The 23,042-nt window shown below is 54.2% G+C and overlaps 1 protein-coding gene across 6 annotated transcripts in view; it reads right to left on the bottom strand.

Moving 5' to 3' along the window:
- Nucleotides 1-988: 988 nt before the first annotated feature.
- The window catches only part of CELF5 (CUGBP Elav-like family member 5), a 41,939-nt gene continuing 19,885 nt past the window's right edge, over nt 989-23,042 (bottom strand). For 2 of the 6 annotated variants that reach the window (XM_028519281.2, XM_036034327.1), the window contains exons 3-13: nt 17,032-17,083; nt 15,184-15,312; nt 14,142-14,221; nt 12,310-12,456; nt 11,515-11,656; nt 11,284-11,430; nt 9,693-9,755; nt 9,136-9,222; nt 6,539-6,682; nt 4,166-4,333; nt 989-2,813 (exon numbers count right to left, since the gene is read on the bottom strand). In XM_028519281.2, coding sequence (XP_028375082.1) covers nt 4,206-4,333; nt 6,539-6,682; nt 9,136-9,222; nt 9,693-9,755; nt 11,284-11,430; nt 11,515-11,656; nt 12,310-12,456; nt 14,142-14,221; nt 15,184-15,312; nt 17,032-17,083 — 1,119 coding nt within the window. In that variant the 3' untranslated portion in view covers nt 989-2,813; nt 4,166-4,205. Of the gene's footprint in view, nt 2,814-4,165; nt 4,334-6,538; nt 6,683-9,135; nt 9,223-9,692; nt 9,756-11,283; nt 11,431-11,514; nt 11,657-12,309; nt 12,457-14,141; nt 14,222-15,183; nt 15,313-17,031; nt 17,084-23,042 lie in introns of those variants that run through there. The other 4 variants (XM_036034324.1, XM_036034323.1, XM_036034325.1 and 1 more) reach the window with 4 other exon arrangements.

The following is a 23,042-nucleotide window of genomic DNA, read 5'->3' as shown; positions in this document are numbered from 1 at the left end:
CAAGGCGTGGTCCATCCGCACAAGGAACATCACTCAGCCCCGAAAAGGAGTGCAGCTCTGACACTCTACAGCATGGATGGACTTTGAACACACGGTGCTCTGGGGGAGAAGCCAGACACAAGAGACCACAGTGTGTGATCCCATGTACGTGACACGTCCAGAATGGGCACAGCCCCAGACACAGGAAGTGGGTCAGTGGTTGCTGGGGCTGGGGGAGGGGAGTAGGGAGTGACGGCTAAGAGGAGAGAGAGTGCTTGGGGCGATGGAATGATCTTGAACTAGACAGAGATAATGGCTGCACACCCTTGTGGAGGTACTTAACGTTGATGAATTGTACACTTTAAATTGGTAAAAATGGTAATTTTTAGGTGAGTTTTACTCCAATTTTTTAAAATGTGTATTATACAGAGTCTCCTCTCCTGGGCTGCCTCCATGAGGGTGGAGACCAAAGCCATTTGGTCACTGCTGTGTCCATGGTGGACAGCAGACAGCTTTGCAGTAGGTGTTCAAGAAACACTGGTGGCCCCGGCTGGTGTGGCTCAGTGGACTGAGTGCCAGCCTGTGAACCAAAGGGTCACGGGTTCAATTCACTGTCAGTGCACATGCCTGGGTTGCGGGCCAGGCCCCCAGTGGGGGGTGTGCGTGAAAGGCAACCACACATTGATGTTTCTCTCCCTCACTTTCTCTCTCCCTTCCCCTTTCTCTAAACATAAATACTTTTTAAAAAGAAAGAAACATTTACGGACTGAATGAATAAATGAGTGTGGGAATCCAGAAACACAGACACCTGCTCTTCCTGAGAAAGAACACTCCATTTCTTCAAATTCTGGAGAAATCAGATGAAATTTCGGCTACGGAAACTTCAGACTTGCTGCCTCAGAATATCTCCTAACTCCAAATCTGAGTTCTCCTCTACCCAGGAACCCATGGGGCCAGATGCACTTGGTCTTTATCGGTGTGCAAGGGCAAATAAAGAAGGACTCAGTCCTTTAGCAAGTAAAACTTTTATTAAATAAACTTTCAGTTTCTCCAGACCAAAGAGAGGCGTTTTGGACATAAAGATGATGCTCGCAGTTTCTCACCTGAGACACGCCACAGTGACAAGGACCTCTCCAGCCACGAAATCCATCAACCCAGAGTTTCTTCTAAGTCCTTTTCTCGTCTTTCTTGTGTGTGTGTGTGTGTGTGTGTGTGCGGCAGTTTGTTTCCAAAAGTCGGTTTGCAAGTTGCAACTTCATGAAATTACTAGTAGCAGAAATAAAGTACATTGTACAAATCATGTAGATCTTCGGTGTGGAGTATAAAAATGGTATTTACAGCCAGTAAACATGGACCAGAAGGACACACGCCACTGCACGCCAGGCCTGGCGGGAGCTTGGTGGGTGCTGGAGACACAGACGAGGCCCCCTCTCGGCCCCTGAGCACACGCTTGCACACGCAGACGCACGGGACACAGGCACACTAGAGAATGTCTTGGAACAATTATCAAACTCTGGAATATCGAAACAAGTTGGTCGGAAGATTTTTTTTTCTTTTTTTTTTTTTACTATGTGTTTTTCTTCTTTTTTTTTTTTTTTTTTGGGTCAGTCAACACATTTGGTAGAAACAAAAGGGAACGCTTTTTTCTTTTCCAAAAAATTATTTTTCTTGAGCTTATTAAGTTCTCTGGCACCTTGTCTGGCAACAGACCCCACTGGACGACCAGAAGAACTCGACTCTGTGCTTTCAGGTGGGTTTTCATGGTTTGGGTAGGTATACAGAGGCACCCCACGGGATCTCCCTCCCAGCCCCAGCTAGGAAACAAAAATCCACTGTTGTTCGATTTTTCCCCATTTTTCTTCTCTTTTCATCTTTGTACCTGCTCAGAAAGATCAAAATTTAAAAAAAAAATTCTTTGAAGAGGTATCTTCGGCAAAGGGGTGCTTGGCCAGTGCAGGTTGGGCTTGTCCAACGAGCGTGGCGGTCTTGGTTATGAGATTGTGAATTCCAGGCTGGTGATCCTAAGGCAGGGAGGATTGGCTGCCTGCCCTTGGGAGGGGGCGAGAGGAGTGGGGGCTCCCACAGACCCCATCTACCCCCGACGGAAAGCTAAGGGCTCTTGGTCACATGAGTAAGGCTATGACTGGGGGGAAAGGGCTGGGGGAGGCAGGGGGTCTCTTTTGTGCTGAGGAAGGCAGGGCCCTGGGACACGGGAGGGGTTGGGGGGTCCCGGAAGCTGCAGCTAGGACCAGGGACACTCAAGCCGGCTGAGCCCATAGGCCCAAGAGAATTGTTGGTGGCAGCGGCCAAAAGTCCTGGAGGTATATCGGTTGGCTGATGACTCCCAGTGCTTCTCCGGCGCCCTGGTCTGACGTGACAGCCGGGGGGTGGGGAGACACTGGGCTGCCCGGCCAGCCTCAGCCCTTCTTATGTCCCTGCTGAGTGACCGGCCTAGGGTCACCTTCTCTTGGATGGAAGGAAGTCAGAAAAGTTTGGTCCCATGATCTATACTCAAAAAATATATATGTCTATAACTCTATATATATATGCATATATATATATAGGAAAAGTTGTGATTTAGTCTGGGGAAGCCACCGAGGTTGCTGGGGGTGCCGAGGAAATCTCCCAGGAGGGAGAGGTGAACTCCTCAGCCCCCGGCTCGGGAGCTTCCCCGCCCCCTGCCCCCTTCGGTAGCGTTTCACATTTTGGGGAGGGGGCTCAGGGGAGACAGGAGAGGAGAGGGAGGGCTGGTGTCCAAACTTGGTTGTAATTTACGGAAAAGTCCTGGATCGGTTGGAATCGGGGAAACCCTCCTGGGGTGGAAGGCCCCTCACCTGGCGGAGAAGGGAGGGGCGTTAGAGAGCTCCGGGCCAGGGCACGCAGGCAGGCCGCCTCACCTCCCATCCGCCCCTTTGCCCTGACCAGGCTGGGGTCTGGGACCCCAGCGCCCATAATCTTTTCAGAAAGAGTCCATTTTGGGGTTCAGAAGCTGACAAACTCAGCTTGGAACGGATTTAGTGTCACCAAGCCCATGTCCTCATCTGGCAACGGGGACAAACATTCCTGTTAGTGTTCCCTCTCCCCTGCTGCCCGCCACTGAAGCTCCAGGGAGGCCGTTTCTCCTCCCGCCCACTCCCCAGTCTCTGCTCATCTGCAGCTGCGTCCCCAGGTGCCGGAAACAGGGCCTAGCACACAGCAGGTGCTCAGGGAGGATGTGCCATCCCGGCGTAGGAAAGTGTGCGGATCCCCCGAGATGGTCCCAAACGTGCACGCTGAGATGCAGGGCTCTGTGACTGCACACCTCAGACCTGGGGGTGCTGAGCCGGCAGGCTCCGAAAGGCACCGCCATGCCCTAACTGAGCACCCACTTTGTGCCAGACCCAGGCGAGGCTCTCTGATGACGATGGCAATGGTGGTTTTAAAGGGGAAAAAAAGGGATTATCGAGAATTTTGCAGGTGGCAGGTTCTGGGCTCGGCAGGGGAGCACTGCATTCCCTGTGTGAGCCCACCCCACTGCTCCTGGGGGAGGTGGCTTTTATGAGCCCATTTCACAGATGAGTGTCATGGAAGCTTAAGATCAGTAGTTTTCCTCATTGGCCCCTTAGGCTCACTATTTGTTCCCCAGACAAGGTGATTAGTTGATACAGTTGTTCACTCCGATGTCAGAACACTCTCGGGGATTTGTTTGTTTGGGGGGAGTGTTTTTTCTGGCATGCCAGTGGGCGGGGCAAAATCCCACTTTCCTTTCAACCCACTGGGTATGAATTACACCAAACAAGGGAGCTGCCGGGTAAGGGGGCGGCTCATCTGGGAGGGCCAGAGGACGGGACAGAAGCCCTTCTGCATATTCCCCACCCACGGCCAAACCTGGCCCCTCAGGGAAATTTCTCTTCATTCTTCAGAGTTTTCCTGGTAAGGCTTCCCGAACCACCCTTGGTGAGCACCGGCTTCCCAGCCTCGCTATGCCAGATCTACTCTCCAGTCCAGCACAGGGAGTGGCAGTGTCTTTATCTAGCTCTGTCCCTACCCCTCCCACCTGGGGGCTCCTGCATACAGCCTCTCGCAGCGATCTCACCCCTCCTCATGCCCACCCCCGGCCAGGACTGGAGATGGTTTGGAGAAGCAGGAGGGACCGGCCACAACACCGGGCAGGGCAGGGCAGGGCTAGGGCCGCCTGGCGGCTCACCTGGGCCAAGCCCACAGCCTTGGGGTGGCTGTGGGCGTGGTCAGTAGGGGTGTCCTGGGTCTTTGGGCCGCTTCAGCTGCACTTTCAGTCTCTTCATGCCGATCTGAAAGCCATTCATGGCCTGGATGGCGGTCTGCGCGCTGGCCGGGTTGTCAAAGCTCACGAATCCTGCAGAGACCGGGGTGGACCCACGATGGTGGGCAACGTGGGCGTCTTCCACTCGGCTTCCCAGCTTGGGGTCCTAGGGGCGGGGCGTGTGCTTGCCGGGGGGGCAGACGGCCCCTGGAGGTGGCAGGGCTTGCCAGAGGACACACAGCAGTCCTGGCCTGGTTCTGACACCCCTGGGTCTGCATGCATCTGGGGACAGGGCACCTACGCCTTAACTGGGGTGTGCTCTGCTGGGACTTCCCATGTGGAATTGGGGACAGGTGGGACCTCTGGGGTCCCGGGAGGTCCGTGTTCTCTCTCCTACCAGGTTGCCTGCCTCCTTCTAGGCCCTGACCTTTGCCTCCTCTGAGACCCCAATCCATGTGGGTCTATCTTGTCTTCCCCCATCTTGTCCATCTGATTCTCTGTGTGTCTCTCTTCTGTCTCCTCTTCCCTCTCTCCCACCCTCCCTCTCTTTCTTTTCTCTGTGTCCCTGTCTCTGTCTCTCTCTATGTCTTTCTCAGCCTTCTCCTTCCAGTCTCCCCTGAGATCATCAGAAACACTTAAGCCTCCCCCCCTGAAACTGCCACCAGCCCAAACCCCCTTTACCTGCCACCTCAAGGCCACCTGGCCCTATCCCTGCCCCTTACCTCTTGGTCCCCACAGGCTCCACAGGGGACTATGTGGAGGCCACAGAGGCCAGGGGCCCTCCAGGGGGAGGGGACCACATGTGCAAACACTCGGAGGTGGGGTCACCTGAGCTCTGTGACCAAGAGGCCAAGTGGGTGAAAGGTCAAGCAGAGAGATAAGGGGGGACAGGGTTGAAGGGTCTTGCTGAGGCCCATGGGGAGCCATGGGGGAATTTAGAGCTGGGGGGATTGATATCATCATATTTATCTCCTCTAATCCCCCCTGTATATAGAGGAGCAAACTGAGGCTCACAGAATGTGTATGACCCGCTGATTGTTGAATGTGATTGAGTAGGTTTTCCTCCAGAAATTTCCTCTCCCTTCTGGAAGCAGGACACAGGAGAGGGGTCCTGGAAACTGGCAGGAGTCCCTGACTTGCTGTGAGACTTCAAGTGTGTTTCTTGGCCATTCCATTCCTCTCTTTCCTCCCTCAGCAAATTGGGACAAGTCTTCCCTTTTATGGTTGGATACTAAGCATGTACAGAAGGCACATAATAAATAGTCAAGGGTTAGCCCTTCAAAGAAGACAGGGTAGGTTAACAGATCTTGTACTCAAACAGACTGGCTCTAATCTAGGTTCTGCCCCTATGCTGCTGTGTGACTTTGAACGTGTCAGTGCCTCTCTGAGCCCTAATTTCCTCTGTTTCCAGGGACAAAGAAGTCCTTCCCAAGGTCCACAAGGCCCTGCATGGCCTGCCCCTGTCCCCACCTGCCCTTACTTCCTTCCTCTCTCCCCATCTTTCACTCTGTTCCAGCCACACAGGCCTCCTCGCTGTTCCTCCAACATGCATGCTCCAGCCCCAGGGCCTTTGCACATGCGTTCCCTCTTCCCAGAACACTGTTCCTGCAGATTTCTCCATGCTGGCTCCTCATTGGTCAAATCTATTTTTCTTCTTATCATTTATAATTCCCTGGCCTAGATCCTAAGTTTCTTTATTTCCATCCCTCCCCCTAAACCTGTGCCCTCCAGTTCAGTAGCCACTAGCTACAGTGGTTATTTAAATTTAAGTTAATTAAAATTAAAGAAAATTTCAAACTTAGTCCTTCAGTCACACTGGCCACATTTCAAGTGTTTGCTAGCCACACAGGGCCACTGGCTCAGACAGCCTGGATGTAGAACAGTTCCACCATCAGAGAAAGCTCCACAGGACAGTCCAGGACGACTGTGAGGTCTCGGAGGGCAAGGGTTTGTCAGCCTCCTTCACCGCAATAATCCCAGCACCAAGCACAGAGCCTGGCACACAGCGAGACAAAATATATCTATTTGTTGAATGAATGAATGAATGAATGAATGGGTCTTAGAAAGAGGGTGTGCCCTGGCAAGTGCCTGGAACACAGTAGGTACTTAGGTACCTAATAAGTGCTTATTCTGATTATGAATGTGATTTTTTTAAAAGCAAAATGTGATTCCTTTGGACCAGGCCTGCCTCATGGCTGACCAACCCCTCCCCCCACCACTCCCCCGGTCCCCGCTTCCAGTGCAAGGCGGGAAGGACAGGCTGGCCAGCAGGAAGGGGTGCCCTCTGCAGGGACTCACCAAAACATTTGCTCTGGTTGGTGGCCCGATCCATAAACACCTTGGAGGAGATGATATTGCCGAAGGGCAGGAACATCTGCGTCAGCTCCGTGTCTCCAAACTCCTGGGGGAGGTGGTAGATAAACAGGTTACAGCCTTCGGGACCTGCAGGTGGGGAAGAGAAAGACATAAAGCCCCCAAGGAGAGGAGGTGGACCCGCCCCCCCGAGGGAGGAGCGGGTCCAGACCCACATCTGGCACCTCCAGCTGTCAAGAGAGGGGTGCCCCATGACACCCAGAAAGAAGGGGTATGAAAATGGGGAAAGGGAAGGCAGGGCGCCCTGAGATCTGGTCTATATAATCCCACACATAGATACTCCAAACCTCTGGTGATCCTCAGGCCCCAGATAATTTATAAAATTCAGATGACCCCTCCCCCTCCCCCCAAACCAAGATAAATCCCAGGAACTCCAAGCTCCCAGAAAGTCCCTCAGCCTCAAACTCCAGATTATCTGCAAAAGTCAGGTTAACTAGTTGACAGAGATATGAAAACTATAATCTATCTTTGCAATTATTCTGCAAGTCTAGAACTGGTTATAAAATAAAATTAAAATGTTTGTTTTTTAAAAAGTGCAGTGAACAGCCCTGCCTGGTGTAGTGCAGTGGATTGAGTATAGGCCTGTGAATCAAAGGGTTTCCGGTTCAATTCCCATTCAGGGCACACGCCTGGGTTGCAGGCCAGGTCCCCAGTAGAGAGCACGTGAGAGGCAACCACACATCGGTGTTTCCCTCTCTTTCTCGCTTCCCCGCTCTAAAAAAATAAATAAATAAAATCTTTTTGTTTTAGTCCAGTGATCACAAAATACAAGAGAAGTGATTCTCTGGCTCCAAACACCAAATAATCAGACATATTTTCCAAAAGCCTTGGGTAATCCTTCTAACTGTGGACAATTCACAAAACTCAGATGATGTAAAAATAAAATAAAGTAAAATAAAAAGAGGATTCTCCAGTCCTAAATCCCAGATATCCTGAAACCAGATATCATTTTCAAATGGTGGACTATACCAACTAGAAATATATTTTTTTAAAGCATGGCTAACCCTCAAAATCACCCCCTCCTTATATAATCCCCAGTGCATCATTTATATGCAAACTATAAATAATACCACTTAAAAACCTGATTAACTTGGGGTGGTGAACGCACAATACAATATACAGATGATGTATTATAGAATTGTTCACCAGAAACCTAGAATTTTATAAACCAATGTCATCCCTATAAATTCAATAAAAATAAATCAAAAAATAAAAAAGAATGTTTCCCAAAACTTCTCCCATGCTTCCCAAAATAAAGGTGATGGCCAGACCACCAAGAACTGCTCCCATACTAGCAGTGAATATTTCCCACAGCAGAAAATACAAAATCCGAGATCACACAGTCACACCCACCCCTTACCTCTCTGATTGGGACCACAGTTCTGCTATAATGCATGTTTTTAAAATGCAAGTGTGTTCCGATGTGATTAATGTGTTACGGAACAATTTTGAGCATAACACAAACTCTGTATTGTCTTATGGGCTAACACCAGGTGAACACAGAAAATCTAGACCCAGCTGAACCAAGCCACGTAAGAAAACACAATATGTGCTCACACACGAGGCTCTAACACCTATTAACTTCCTCAGTTCCCCAAATGTGTTACAAGCCACACCTGTCCCCACCTGGGGTTACAACTCTCTGACTTCAGACGCTGTTTCTACTATTTCACTGGAACTCACATGCGGCAACACTTTGATGCCACTCCCACGTGTAAGCAAGCTTCAGCTCTTTTCCAAGATAAAGTGCCCTATTTATTGTAGTATTTCTTAGACATCTAACATTGATAAAACTGCTACAGTTTTTAGCAAGGTTCTATCTTTTTTTTTATTATTATTATTTGTTTGACGTGGCTGCGGGCCAGGCTCCGAGCTTCCCTTGCCATGGGGGTGACCTGGAGCTTTTCTGGTTGGTCGCCTCTCCCTAGTTCCTGCACCCCTACCAGCTGGATTAAAGAGCGAAGGTAGCCTCCGGTGACGAGCGCCCCCTGTGTGTCAGGAACAGCTACTGCTTACTTCCCAGTTGGCACAGACAGCTGTGTTACAGATGGGAGAACTGAGGCATAGGCTGGTGAGGTACCTTCCTTTTGTCACAGGTCAGAACTAGGTGGATCTGAACTCCAGTTGTCCGACTCAAGAATCTAATCCTTGCATCCCTCGACTTTACTGGGGAGAACTCAGTTTACCCTAAATACCTCATCACCCCACCCCCAAACTCAAAACGAATTTCCTCTCCAAAATTTCAGAGAATCATTCAGTTTTAGAGAGGGTTCCTCTATGCCTACGGGGTCGAGCTAGAATGGTTCCCACTTTCCGGAGGAGGAAACTGAGGCTTAGAGAAGGAGATTCAGTTGCTCCCCCAACACTTGGCTGCGTCAGGACCTGAACTCAGGCCTGTCTAGCCCCTGGGCCGCGTTCTTAGCCTCGGGTTCCCAGAGGCCAGGTCAGGTGTAAGTCCTAGAGGTGGAGGGGGCGGTCAGAGGGCGGGGCTGGCGCCCGGGGGGAGTTCGCGGCCCCCTCACCTTCTCGCTGCTGCTGCTGCTGCAGGAGGGGCGGCGGCTGTGGGACGCTGTGCGCGATGGGCGTGATGGCCGCAGTGGGGTACACGGCTGTAGAGACCCGGAGCGGAAGCGGGCGTGAGGCGGGTGGGTGCCCGGCGTGAGTGGGACGGGGCTGACTCGAGGGGTCGGGGCGAAAGGTGAAGGCGGGGCCAATGCCGGGTCTTGGGAAGGGGAGGGGCGTGGCCACAACGAAGAGCCAGCCTAAGGGTAAAGCCAAGGCCACAGGAAAGAAGGCGGGGCCAGGATTTGAGAGGCGGGGCCATGAGTTAAGGGAGAGCCAAGGCTGGCCTTAGGAAGAGCCAGAGATGGGGTGGGACCTTGGTAGAGGCAAGGTGGGACCAAAGGTGGGTTCTGAGGGGCGGGACCAGACTCTAAAGAGGGTACAGGGCTAAGAGCTGGGATTGGGCCAGAGCCAGAGTAGGAAGCTTGGCTAGAAAAAGAAAGACTTTGGGGCCGAGCCTTGGGGGCGGGGCTTCTTGTGGGGTGGGGCCATCCGCGGTGCGGTCGGGCTTCCCTACCTGTGTACTGCTGAACTCCGGAGAAGGCAGGATGGAGGGTCTCAGCCATGGTCGGGCTCTGAGCTGCGGGCAGACGGAAGGGCTGAGTGGGGTAGGGGCACCAGAAGACTTCTTTCCACCCCCAATTCTTAAGAGCCGGAAGGAGAGCAACAGACATCCGCCCCAGCTTCACCCCTGTATAAACGGTTTACAGGTATGATTCCCATTTTACAGGTGGGGAAACTAAGACTCAAGTAGATGAAGTAACTGGCACTCTCAGACAGGAGATGGCAGAAGCCTAACTGGAATCCAGGTTTCTTGGACTCCAGAGAGGCTGAAATATCACCCCCATCTCTCTCCCCATCCTGGTCCACTCACTTGTTCCCTTTATTCTCTAGATTCTCCGGGACTCCAGGCCTCTGCTCCAGACCACCACTCACCCCCCATCCCTTCCCCTCTCTCACTCCCCACACCTCGTTCATCAGACACCCTATGGACCCACTATGTGGTTGTGACCTGATTGCCCTAGTGGAGGAGGTAAGTGAGGGGAGAGTTTGTCCAGGCCACTAGAGCTGGCGAATCGAGAAAATTCAGCCAAAAGATTCTGCTCGAGTGAAGAGAGGTTGCTGGAGGATGGAGTGGTGTGTGGGGGGTGGTAGGTGCAGGGGATGAGACTGTAAAGGGGTTGCATGAACGAATCCTTCGTACAGCTGGAACAGTTCTGCATCTTGGTTCTGATGGTGGTTACATGAATCTATACCTGTGATAAAATGGTACAGAACCCCCCCCCCCACACGTACATGCAAAGAGTGGGAAAATGTGAATAAGTTCTCCTATTCCAGTGGAGTTCATTGTACAAACCAATGTCAGGTCCCTGGTTTTGACAGTGCCCTGTGATTATGTAAGATATTAGCATCGGGGAAGGTGGGTGAGCAGTACACAGGACTTCTCTGTATCATTCTGGCAACTCCCCGTGAGCCTCCATTCATTTCAAAATAAAAATAAATTCTCTTCAATGTTGGAAACACAGATGACTTACTTCACCTCAGCAAGGTGTTGGAAGATGTTTGCCTTGAACTCATGGTATAGGGTAGGGAAAGGTGGGAGGGACCTCTGCTTCAAGAAGGCAGGGCCCAGCTCAAATCAGCGCATGGCCAGTATTGAGTGAATGAATCAATGAATGAATGAATGAATGGATACAGGCACCGATACCTTCCCAAACAGTATGATTAATAACTAAGATTGATGGTGCCATTCTTGGTACTAGGTACTGTGTTAAGCATTTTACATACTAAACTCATTGTCAGTGCAGCCTCCTGAGATGACTGATGTTATCTGATCCATTTCACAGATGAGCAAAGGGAAACTCAGAGACTTAAAGGAATCACCCAGGGCCACCAAACTTGAATATGAACCCAGAAACGTCTGGGTCTAAAGTTCCTATGTTTAACCTTTTTCTCTGTGCCCACAGCACACATCTGCTCAGCTGAGACTCCCTTTGTTCTGTGTCTCTGTTCTTCGGGCACCAAGGCATAGGAAATTATGCTTGTCCTAGAGATACCGTCCCTGCCCCCTGACGCTCTCCTAGGCCCTGAGGAACCACCTGAGTTACCTGGGTAGGGCATGAGGCCATTGGCATATACAGTCTCTAGGGCAGGGTGCCCACCAGGGAAGGGCACGACACCTGCAAAGCTGTTGGTGATGGGAGCCACGAGGCCGGGTACGGCGGCAGTGCTGAGCAGGGGGGGCGAGTGCAGTCCTGTGGAGCAGAAGAATGTCATGGGGAGCCTGGGCCTGGCCCCAGCCCTGCCCACCCATCCTTGGGCCTCTGGGGGACTCTCACCAGAGGCAGGGGCGATGGGCGTGGCAGGCAGCCCATTAAGGCTGACGGCGCCGATCTGCTGGATATGGCAGGGTGAGAAGGCCACGCCAGGGCTCAGGTAGCTGCCCGAAGTGGACAGGACTGTCGTCTGCTGCTGCATGAGCTTGGGGTGGAGAGGGAGTCAATGTGCACAGTCAGGGTGGCACCTGCCCTGAGATCACAGCCCCTGGGGGAGGCCTGGTCCTCCAGTAACTAGTTAGAGGAGGGGGTCAGGCTGGATACCTTGGCTCAGGCCACGGTCAGGGATCAGGAAGGAATTGGGGCTCAGCCTGGGGTTAGGGCTCAGTCTAGAGTCAGGGTTCATAGGAATCAGGGCTCATCCAGGGAGCTGAATTCAGTCAGGAATTTGGTCTTGGTCCGGGATCAGGGATCAGCCAACACAGAACTCAGCCAGGGTTGGGACTCAGTCTGGAATTAGACTGGATTGAGAGGTTCATCCTGGGTTTGGTCTCAGTTTGGGGTTGAGGCTCAGCCTGGATTTGGAATCTCATCATGAGGTCATGTCAGTCCAGAGTTGGGGTTCTGCTTGGGCTCTGGGCTCAGTTCATGGCTGGGGGCTCAGCCAGGGTTGGATCTCAGGAATCAGCCATGGCCAGAAAAGGACCCTGAGCCAGAGAGACTGGGCAAGAGACAGAAAGATGGGCAGTGACAGGCCTCTCAAAGATACTAGGTGGAGAGGGAGAAACTGAACTGGATCATCAGAGTGGTTTTGGGAACCCCACTGGAGGCAAAAGTGTGTCTGCTGGGGTCACTCACAGCCTGGGCGTAGGCACTGTATGGGCTGAAGGGCAGGGTGAGGGATGGTGTCAGAATGCCCAGCTGGCCCACCATCTGCTGCATGCGCCGTAGCGTTCGCTCCTTGTCCGTGTCAGCAAACTTCACCACCAGGCTGGAGGAGGCACCCTGCAGGGGCAGCCACGAGCAGGAAGGGAAAAGAGGAGGGAGGTAACCAGGACTCTGGGGTCCCCAGAGCCACACCAGCTCAGGTCCTGGATGGCAGCAGTTGCTGGTCCCGTCCATGAGCCCCCAGCTGCAGACCTCAGGCACTCAGAGAGACCACCTAAAGATCAGAGCCCTGGGTCTCACTCTTGACCGTGCAGCCAACCCTGCACATGGGTAGGGCATCGGGCCCAGGGGTTGTGTTTAGGACACAGTGGAGGACCCTGACTCTCAGGCACATGCTCTCTCAAAAATAGGAGAATCCAAATGCTGGAGAAGAACAATGGCAGCCTGGGTGGAGGAAGCATTGTTACCCACACAGCTGAGAATAGGTGAGAATCCAGTTGCTGGAGAGTAACAATGGGGCACAGGTGGATAACCCTGCGAATGGTGCCTTACACCTGAGAACCAAAAGAGGTTCCAACCAGCAGAGAGGTTGACATGCCCCCTTTGATGAAGAGCTCACTCCCCGCTGTGCCTGCCAGCCCCATCACTGGACAGCTCTGAGTAGGAGGAAGCCTGGCCTGGTGATGAGCCATATCCTGCCTGTCCAGGGACTGAAACTGGTGCCGCTCTTCTGAGACTGCCCTGCACTTCACACCCGCTTTCATGAACAACTGAGAGGAGAGCTGGTTCTTCCAGGCTCGTCTTCCCGTGCAGATTTGTGCATTACATACAGTAAAGGTGGTTCCTGGAGCTTCCTTTCTTGGGGGGCAGGTCACCCAGTGCTGGGGTGGTCCTCCCCAGCCTTACTCTGCTGCTGACCCACAAGTTCCCAGCTCCAGTCTTGCTTCTGCCCACCCCTACTCTGGCCCCAAGGAGATATTTCAAACCAGCCTGGTTCCTTCCCTTCGCTGGGGAACCCCTCTGTGGCTCCCATGGACAGAGGAGGAATCTGCGTGCCTCACCTTGAACTGCAGGCCACTCCAGCCCGTCCTCTGCTGCTCCTGGAGCCGCCCATTCCTGCCACCGCCTTTGATCTTGTCACTCCCCAGCCCTGATGTCCCTCTGCTGGCCTTGGCAAATCCCATCCACCCTGAGGTCTCACCCCACCTGTGTACTCACACATATATACACACACTCACACACATACGCTCACCATGCATGCTCACATTCATGGATGGCACTCACACATACACACTCACCATGCATGCACACATACACTCGCACACATACATTCACGCTCGTGCACAAAACCACACATGTACACACATAAGCATAACAGTCACTGTGCACATATAATCACAACCCTCACCCACACATACACACATGCACTCATCCGCACACACATTCACACACCGTCACACCTACAGAGGCACACACATGCACTTGTTCTCCCACATTATCCAGGCATAACCATGCACTCAACATGCTTGCGCCATGTACTCAGACATACAGGCACTCCCATGTGCACTGCCAGGCACACTGGCAGTACGTCCTTGCACATACATTCACACACTCACTCACACATGCACAATCACACACATGCATACACCCACTGGCACCACCATCAGAAACTGCCCCCTTGTCCACCTATGCCCTCGCTGGAGAACAGCCAGGGACTACTAGACAGCTGGGATGGAAGGGAGAGGGCCCCCTTGCCTCTTTCCATGCACACCAGCACCATAGCCAGGTCAGCCCCTACTCACCGGCATGGTCTGGCTGCCATGCAGGGCGTGGATAGCTGCCTGAGCCTCTGTGTGGGAGGAGAACTTCACGAAGGCACAGCCTGCACCAAGAGAAGGACAGGTGAGAGGCAACGGGGTCTTTCTGGGCAGGCAGGGGCCACCAGAAGGGGCTGGAGCCCTGGATGGCCAGTCAGCATCAGACACACACAGGCAGAAAGCCAGACATCTGGACAACAGAGCCAGCCAGCCGTTTGCTCAAGAGAGCTAGGTGACGAAGGATCAGACAGTGACAGGAACACACAGCCAGCCATGGGGTTGGACAGTCAGCCGATCAGTCATCCATTCAATCAGAAAGCCAGCCAGCCAGATAGCTGCTTGTCAAATGCACAGTCAAGCAAAGGGGACAAGCTTAGAGGACACCCACTAGCCACCAACACCACGAGACCCAGAGTTGTAGGTAGATGTGCAGAAGTAAAGCAACAAACCATGAGACACAGACTCGGAGAGATACAATCCTGTGCACACACTCAGGCAGAGATGAACTCAGACCCAGATGGACAGGCTCATGTGACCAGAATGGAAGAAATGGGGATAAAGTCACCAGACAAGGGCAGACCCAGCTGGGCACTCACACAGGCAGAATCAGGCGGACAGCCAGCCAGAGACCACCAGACACATGAAGACCCCGACAGAAATAGTCATTTGGACACCCAGGCAGAAAGAGCCAGAGACTCAGTGATACAGCAGGAGTGATATGTAACCCCAGTCACATAAAGTCATGTGGGCAGACAGGAAAACAAGTCTTTGGAGGTCATTAAACAATCATTCCTGGAAGGTACAGCTATATAGGCAGAGTAAAATCCACAGCACACAGGCAAATCCAGGCGGAAACCGTCCCAGGGACAGTCAGGTGGAGACAGGCATCCCCAGGTAGTCACAAGCACAGAGGCAGGACCCTGACCACCCATGGGCCCCACCCTGCAGTCCAGCTCCTTGGGTGCCCTGCCCAGCCCCTGTGTCCTAGGCCCCGCCCCCAGAGCCACCCTCGACCCTGGCCTGTCACCTTTGCTGCTGCCATCAGGTCCCCGGAGCACCGTGCACTCATCTATAACCCCGAAGGGCTGGAACAGCCGCAGCACGTCCTCTTCCGATTGCTGCTTGTTCAGCATCCCCACAAACAGCTTCCGGTCCCCTGTGGGCGGAGACACCACCTCAGCCGAGTCCTGGCTGGAAAGCCTCTCGGAATTTCTCCACTGAGCCCGCCTGTTTCGTGCGTGTGAGGGAGGTCACAGCCGGGTGCTTTACCTGCCCTGGGTCTCTCCACCCTCTCACGTTCCTGCTCTGTTCCATCTCCAAGCCTTTGCTCATGCAGTGTCCCCCTCCCCCGTCTGGAATGTCCTCCCTCCAGTCCTTCCGGACCCCTGCTCCACCGCTCCCACTCTCCTGTGGCCTCAGAGAGGCGGCACATAGTACCAGGGTTAAGAACTGCCTTGCCTGGCCTAGGTCCCTGTCAGCCTGTCTGTCTGCCATCTAGATTTTCCAGGGAGGGGTCAGCGCTGATGGCTTCTGCATCCTCACGGTGCCCAACAGAGCTCCTTGCCCAGCCTTGCCAGGAAACAGGAGTGGCCAGGCATCAGTGTTTGTTGAATGAATGGGGGCACATGTGTGCATAGGACCAGGTGTCTGGGGAGCCTGCAGTCCCCCTCGGGTGGGGTTGGAGTGGGTGCCTAGCTGGATGCCTGGCTGGGACCTGCCGAAGTCTGAGGCCAGGGCTCAGTCTGGGCCAGCCCCTCCTGTGTGAGGCACCAGAGATCTGTCCCTTAGGGTAGTTGCGCTGCTCCCCTGTAATCAGGAATGTGGCAGCTTCCTCTCCCTGAGATGGTGACTTGGGTTACTATGGAGACTGGTTTTCTGGCAGCTGTCACTCATGGGGGAGGGAGGGAGGGAGGAAGAAACAAGCAGAGAGAGTGAGAATCAGGAAGGGAGGGAGAGAAATGAGAGTGAGAGAAACAGACACAGGCAAAGAGAGGCTCAGAGAAGAGCAGAGAGAGAACCTGAGAGGCAGGAGAGAAAATGACAAGGACAGAGCAACAGATACGGAGGGGGAGGGAGAGAGAGAGAGGACAGAGACTGAGATGCGCAGACCCCACCTCTCTAATCCCTGACCCCCACTGGCGGTCAGGTTGGAGAGCGTCAAAACAGGTTCCCAGCCCCACAGGCTTTACCAGACTCCTGCACCTACACGGGGGTCCTAACAGCCCTGCCCCACAGACCATCCCCAAGGCTGGCTGTTCTCCCTCAGCCCCCAGTCCACCTGAAATGAGGAGGAGGAGATCTCCAAGACTTTTTGTTTCCCAGTGGGGACAGCCAAGTACCCCCACAGGCACACCCCCACCACATGGTCCAGCCCCACACAGACTCCAGGCTTCCAGCCTGCACCCCTGCACGCCCGGCCTGTTACAGGCAAGAACACACCCTTGAACATACATGCCCATATGCACCCCACCACACTTGCTGCACATACACATGTGCACATACTCCCACATGTCTACACACAGGTGTGCTCAAATGTGTGTGCTTACACACAGAGAGATGCACTTGTCCAGATGTGCAAACATGCACACGAACAGATCAAATTCACAGCCCTTTAGAGATGCCATCCCCTCTGCATCTGAAGGTCCCATTACTGCTCCCTGAGAGGAATGGGGTTTGTAAGCTCCAGGGGAAGCGCTGCACCCGGCCTGTGGCTCTGTGGTTGGGACGAGGGGACACAGCGTCCCTGCTGTCCTGTCCCTAACCCATTAGGTGTGTGAGCAGGCAGGTGGCTACTGTGGCCTTTTGTGAAAAGATCTTCCTTCCTTCCCCCCACCTCTGCCCACCCGCAGCCTGGAGGTCAGGGAGAGATGACAACTACCTCCACGGCTTTCGCTGTCCGCAGGCTTCACCTGGATCGGCCGTGCCATCTGCGGAGAAAGGGGGGAGGGGGAGGTCATGGTCAGCTGGAGTAGCAGGGTAGGGGCTTTGTCCGAGCTCTGCCAGGCAACCCTGCCTACCTCCCCAGCCTCAGCATCCCAGCAACCACCCGGCAGCAGCTCACACCCCCCTCACACCAAACAACACATGCTCCCACCTACGGGGCTTCGCTCAGGCTGTCTGGAAAACTCTTATTTAGACTTTAAAACTCAGCAACAACATCCGTTTCTCCAGGAGGCCTCCATGCCTCCCCAGGTGTGACTGACTGTTAACAAAGATGGCCCGACTCCTCCAGTCCCTGTATGTGATATGGTTGTGTGGTTCCCCTTGTCAAGAACTGGAGTCTATTTTCCTTTTGCACCTGGACTTGGCTATATGACTGCTCTGACCAATAGAATGTGGTGGAAGTGAAGTTGTGGGAGTTCCAACCTTGGCCTCAAGAGGCCTTGCAGCTTCCACTCTTGAGACCCTGAGGCTGACCAGGTGGGTATGCCCAGGCAAGCTGCTGGAGGGTGGTAGACTTCATGCGCAGAGAGGCCCCACCAACACGCAGCACATGGGAGAGAGGGTGTCCTGGCCCAGCTTGCTCTAGTCAAGCCCCAGCTGACTGCAGCTGCATGAATGACCCCTGGGGAGACCAGCAGAACCACAAGCAGCTGAGCCAGGTCAGCATTACCAACCCACAGAATCATGACCAAATAAAATGATCGGAGTGGTTTGTTACTCAGAAGTAGCTGACCAATACACCAAGGCTGCTACATTTAGTCAGCTCCCTGAGCCGTAGGTGGGAGAATACCATACTGAGTGGGCCAGCCTGCAACACAGACTCAGTGTTCTGAACACTTCTATCCTCCACCCCTAGCACTGAAAATGATGTTCGATGAAAGAAATCCTCCCCTAGCCCCCACCCCCAAACTCACCCAGCCATGGGCATGATGTGAGCTAATGTGAACATCTGACAACAGACTTGAGGGACATGAGATGGGGGTGACATTTGCTTCTCCACTGGTCCCAGGACAGAGTCCTCCCAACCTGCTGTCTTTGGTGAACTCCTACTCATTCCTCAAAACCCAAAATCAAAAGCCCCCACAAGATCAGTCCTTCCACCCCTCTGGATTCCCTGCTCCTTCTGCCTCAGGGCAGGACATGTCTCTGTGATGCTCTTCTCCCTGCAGCCTGGGGACTACAGCATCACCCACACAGGGCAGAGGGCCCGATGAGCCTGCTGAGCTGAGCTGGCCAGAAGGAAGTGGCCAGGTCTACCATCACGGAAAGGCACTCTCTCCCCACCAATCCAGAGAAGGCGCTTGATAAATGTCAGTGTTCTCATCATAACGCAGCTGCCCAGCAAGCTCGAGAGAGGTCCAGTTTTCACCCCATTTTATAGATTTCAAAATCAAGACCCAGAGAGAAATTATTTACTGTATCTACCAAGGTCAGGGTAGATGAGTCCAGACACTAAGGATTCCTAGAGGTCAAATTTAGAGATCTTTCCACTCACTCCCATCAGTATAGACCCCTCCCCAACTTGAAAGCCCCATGTCTCCTCCCCTCAGAGTTCCCTCCCCTTCTCTCAGACTCTGTCCCAGCTCTGAACGCCCTCCCTCCCTCAGCAGCCTCTTCGCCTGAGTATCCTCCTCGAGTGGGTTCTCCTCTAGCTTCCCTCCCCGCTCTGAGTTGTACCCCGTTCTGAGTTCTTTCCTTCTCTCTGCTCCCCTCCCCATCCAAGCCCTTCCTGCTTCAGACGCCCTCCCCTCTCGGAGTGTGTGCCCCAGACACACATGGGCCCGGCTGCCTCAAGTTGAACTCAGCCTCGGGAGCTCCGGAACCGGAGAAGTCTTGGTCTCCCTTACCCAGTGTCCCCAATCTCTGTGGCCCAACCTTCTTGCCACCCATCCTTACCCTCAGAGAAAAGGGGTAACCATGTATCCCTTCCTCCACAACACACACACACACACACACACACACACACACTGAGCCTTCTCCACCTGGGTACCACACCCTCCTAGCTGGAGGAAGGAGGGTAGATTATTTCAAGCAGATGGGACCAGAGTCTGGACTGAGGTGGTGAAGGGAGGTGGGGGGATAGAGGGAACCTAAGCATCAGCCTCCTGTTCCCCCACCCCTCCCACCTCACCTCCACTAGCCCTCAGCTCCTCCCCCCTCCCAGCACCTTGGGCAGATGAGGATGGGGTTGCCATGGCAACGCTGATTCACCACTTGGAAGCTGGCAATTGTTGTTGCCATGGAAACTGCCTCTTAGGGGCGAGACCAGCTCCTGCCTTGCACAAAAGAGATATTTAAATATAATCTTCTGGAGATGGATGAGCCAAGAGAGGGAACTAGGGTGGGGGCCACAGGGAGGGAACCTGCCCTCATTACAGCACCCTCAACCCTCACCCCATTCTCATGGCCCGGTTACCTGCTCACCAATTGCAGAGCCTGGGACCTTTCACCTCATACTGGAAGGCTCCTTCCTCATCCTGGGCCAGATTGGCAGGGGGCGGAGGTCCTGGTCTGGTCCCCGAAGCCAGGTGGGCTGTCCCCTCCTCTCCAGCCCCCCACTTGAAGGCTTGGAGGCCCCGCTGTCCGCACCCCACAGTCCCACACTGCACCTTATCCACCGACCTGGAGATTCACACCAGGCTGGCATCCATGTGCTGTAGCCGCTCGGTGGTCCTGGGTACACAGGGGTGCATACGTCATACGCAAGCTGAGGCCCAGCGCCTCACTCCCTGTGCCTCACACCCAGGCAATTCCCCAGCTACTGGCCAGGCCCTGCCCACCCGCTGGAGCCCAGAGGAGGTGCGCAGGGAAGGGGGAGCCGAGTCTGCCCATACGCCACCTCTCCACCTCTCCACTCGCCCTGCCTGCCCATCTGGCTCTGCCCACCTCCTTCCAGCTCTTTCTCTCCATCTGTCCCACCAAGGTCTCTGCCCAGTGCCCTCCCTTCCTCCTCTACCTTCTTTAGCTCCCCAATGCTGCATCTCTTCTTCCCTTTCCTCTCCCTTCCTCTTTTCATTTATTCAACAACATTCCCAGTGTGCCCCATGCTGAGTAATTTTGCAGTCCCAGGGAAGACCCCACTGGTCTGGTGGAGGGGGAGACAGAGGCAGATACAGACACTCCCAGGCACACAGGGTCAGGGCCGGAGCAGCAGGCAGAAGCAGGGGCTGGGAGAGCCTAGAGTGGAGAATGGTGAAGAGCCAAAGGCAGTCCCGGGGCTGCAGCGAAGGTGAAAATCTGTGGAGGGTTTTGAAGTGAATAAGAGTTTGGATAGGAGTTTGAGGGGAAGATGGTTTCTTGTGTTGGAGCAATATGTATACCCACTGACTCATTTAATCTCCAAACAACTGCATGAGATGTAAACACTCCCATTTTATGGAAGAGCACATCAGAAAGGGAAAGGATCAGACTCAGGGGCCCCATCTCCTGCCGATTTCCTCAAGGTCCTCTGAGGACCCAGCCCCCGCTCCAGCCAAGGGTCTGTGGGCCAGGACTCTGGGAGTGCCCATGTCTTTGGGGTGGGCACATGTGCAATGGCTGGGACTCAGTCTGTGCTCTGCCCCCCAGCTCTTGCTGAGTGACTCCGACCAAGCCATACACCATTGGGAAAACAGGGTCCCTTAAGTCTGACCTATGCATATTACAGATAGGGAAACTGAGGCCACCAAGGGGGAGGGACTGCAGGAGGGGTCTCTAGTGGTCAGGATGGGGCCCCAAAGAGTCTACTGGATTTGCAAAGTTGTGACTTTAGAAGATGTAGGGACACCAAGGGAAGCCCCAGCTGGGTTGTTTCTGGAGGTGTGGAGAGGAAGGAAGCAAGGTGGACACCCCGTCTGGGCTGCCCAGGCATCCATCCCAGGCTCCCCCTCTCCCACCTTCTCCAGGCCTAGATGCTGCCGTGGCTCCCTATCAGATGTAGCATGTCAGCTCCTCATCCCGGCATTCAAGCCTCCTCCACCACTTAGCCCTAGGGATTTCTCCCAGGCCCTGGGCACTGCTGCCGCACTAAGTGGACTGGAATGCACCCTCTGCCTCCCATCCTCACCTGGAAGAGACCCCCTCAAGTGCCACTGTCCTCTGAAGACTTCCCCTCACTATCCATCTGCTTCAGTTGCTTTGCCCAGGCCATGCTTTGATCCCAGCATGTCCCCCAACACACACACACATGCACACGCACACACGCACACACACACATACACTGTCCCGATTATGGGTGAGCTCCTCGGAGCAGGGGCTGAGGGGCTCTCTGCCTCCTTACCTGAAGAGACCAGAACAGGGACTGCAAATAACCAAATGAAATGAGGCAAGACCTGTGGTTTTCACAGGAAGCAAAACCCAGGCCCTGGCCCCGTGGGCACAGAGCAAGCTGGACATGTGCTGGGCAGCGTGCTGAGCACGGGAGGTAACCCAGGGTGTGTGCCAGGCGGTGTCTGCACTTTCCCCTCCTTGGGAAGCACGTGGGCTCGGAAGGACCGCACGACTGGCTGGGAGTCCTGAAGCCTGACCTGCCCGGATAGCTCGTTCATTTGCTTGGCACGGCTGTGCCAAGGTCCCGTTGCCTGCCTCGCACCTGGCACGCATCACCTCACAGAATCCTCGAAACACCCCTGTGGTCTCATTTCACAGGTAAGGAAATGGAGGCCCGGAAAGTCGAATCATTAGACATTGACACCTGGGGGCCCCTCGCTCATGTGCGGATTTGCTTGACACTGAGCCAAGTCGGAGTGTGGGTGTGGGCCCTTCGACGGGGCCACCGCAGAGACCCCTGTGGGCACAGCGGGGTTTACAGGGAGCCAAACAGATGGGAACACCCCTTTCTGGGGGGTCAGACGAGCTGCGGGGTGGCTGCCAGATCCGGGGTGTCCCTCACCCTCTAAGACCTTATGATGAGAGATGGTATATCTCACAGAGTCCAGCCCCTTGCTGGCCAAGAGACAGTGGCTGGCCCCACTGGCCCCCATGGCCCCCACGGGACCTGTTCCACCTCCAGGAACCCCATCCCGGGGTTTGACAGCCCAGAAGAGATGCTCCGCTGGGATCTGAGGCACCTGCCCAGCCTGGATTCAGGGTCCAGGGTCCATTCTGGGCTCTATTCTGGGATTCTGTTATTCAATTTAGGATTCTATTCCAGAACACTGAGATTTGATTAAACTGTGTCCCCCATGGACCCCGCTGGCACACGCAAGGAGGAAACGGGAGAGGGGCCGCACTTGCACTTCAGAAAGCAGCGTTAGGGGCGGGGCAGCTGGGGGGGGTGTGCCTTGGGGGCGGTACACAGGGCAAGCCAATGACCTGGGTCACTCCCTTCCTGGTTTATCAGGAGACAGAAAGACAGAAGTGCCCACTCCATACTGCCTCCCCGCCCCCACAAGCACGTGGGGATTTCTCAGGGGATGCTGGACAGGAGAGATGGTGGCCTTACTTGATCTCTAGAGTGACGCAGCTCTGGCCCCTCACTCCCTGGCTGTGCGTGCACACGCGTGCAGGCACGAGAGCCAGCAGCGAGGGTTTTTCCAGCATGAGGTAAGTTGTATGCGGCTCCATCCTGTGGTGGAGGTGCCTCGGGTGGCGGACGGGTTGGGGGTCCGGTGCAGGTGCTCAGATGTAGCTGACAGGCGAGCAGCCACCCTCCCCTGCCGTGCAGTCTACAAATAAGCCTCTAGCTCTGGTTCTGAAGGGCTGACCCCATGTCTGGGGGTGTCCTCGAGGCAGAGGTGAGCGTGGCTTATCTGGAAAGTCAACCCCTTCACTAATCGTAACCAAAAGTACACAGATTTAGAGATCGGAACTCCTGGGTATGTGCCCCATGGGAACATGGCACATGCCTGCCAGACCAAAACACAGACAAGGATCTTTACTTGTAGCAGCAAAAACTGGAAACAATTCAAATGGCCACCAACAGGAGGATGAACAAATAAACTGAGTATTCATGCCGTAGAATAC

This window comes from Phyllostomus discolor, chromosome 8, assembly GCF_004126475.2.
Source record: "Phyllostomus discolor isolate MPI-MPIP mPhyDis1 chromosome 8, mPhyDis1.pri.v3, whole genome shotgun sequence".
Classification (NCBI taxonomy): domain Eukaryota; kingdom Metazoa; phylum Chordata; class Mammalia; order Chiroptera; family Phyllostomidae; genus Phyllostomus; species Phyllostomus discolor.
Note: the sequence above shows the minus strand (reverse complement) of the source record. Positions and strands in the feature narration are given on the sequence as shown.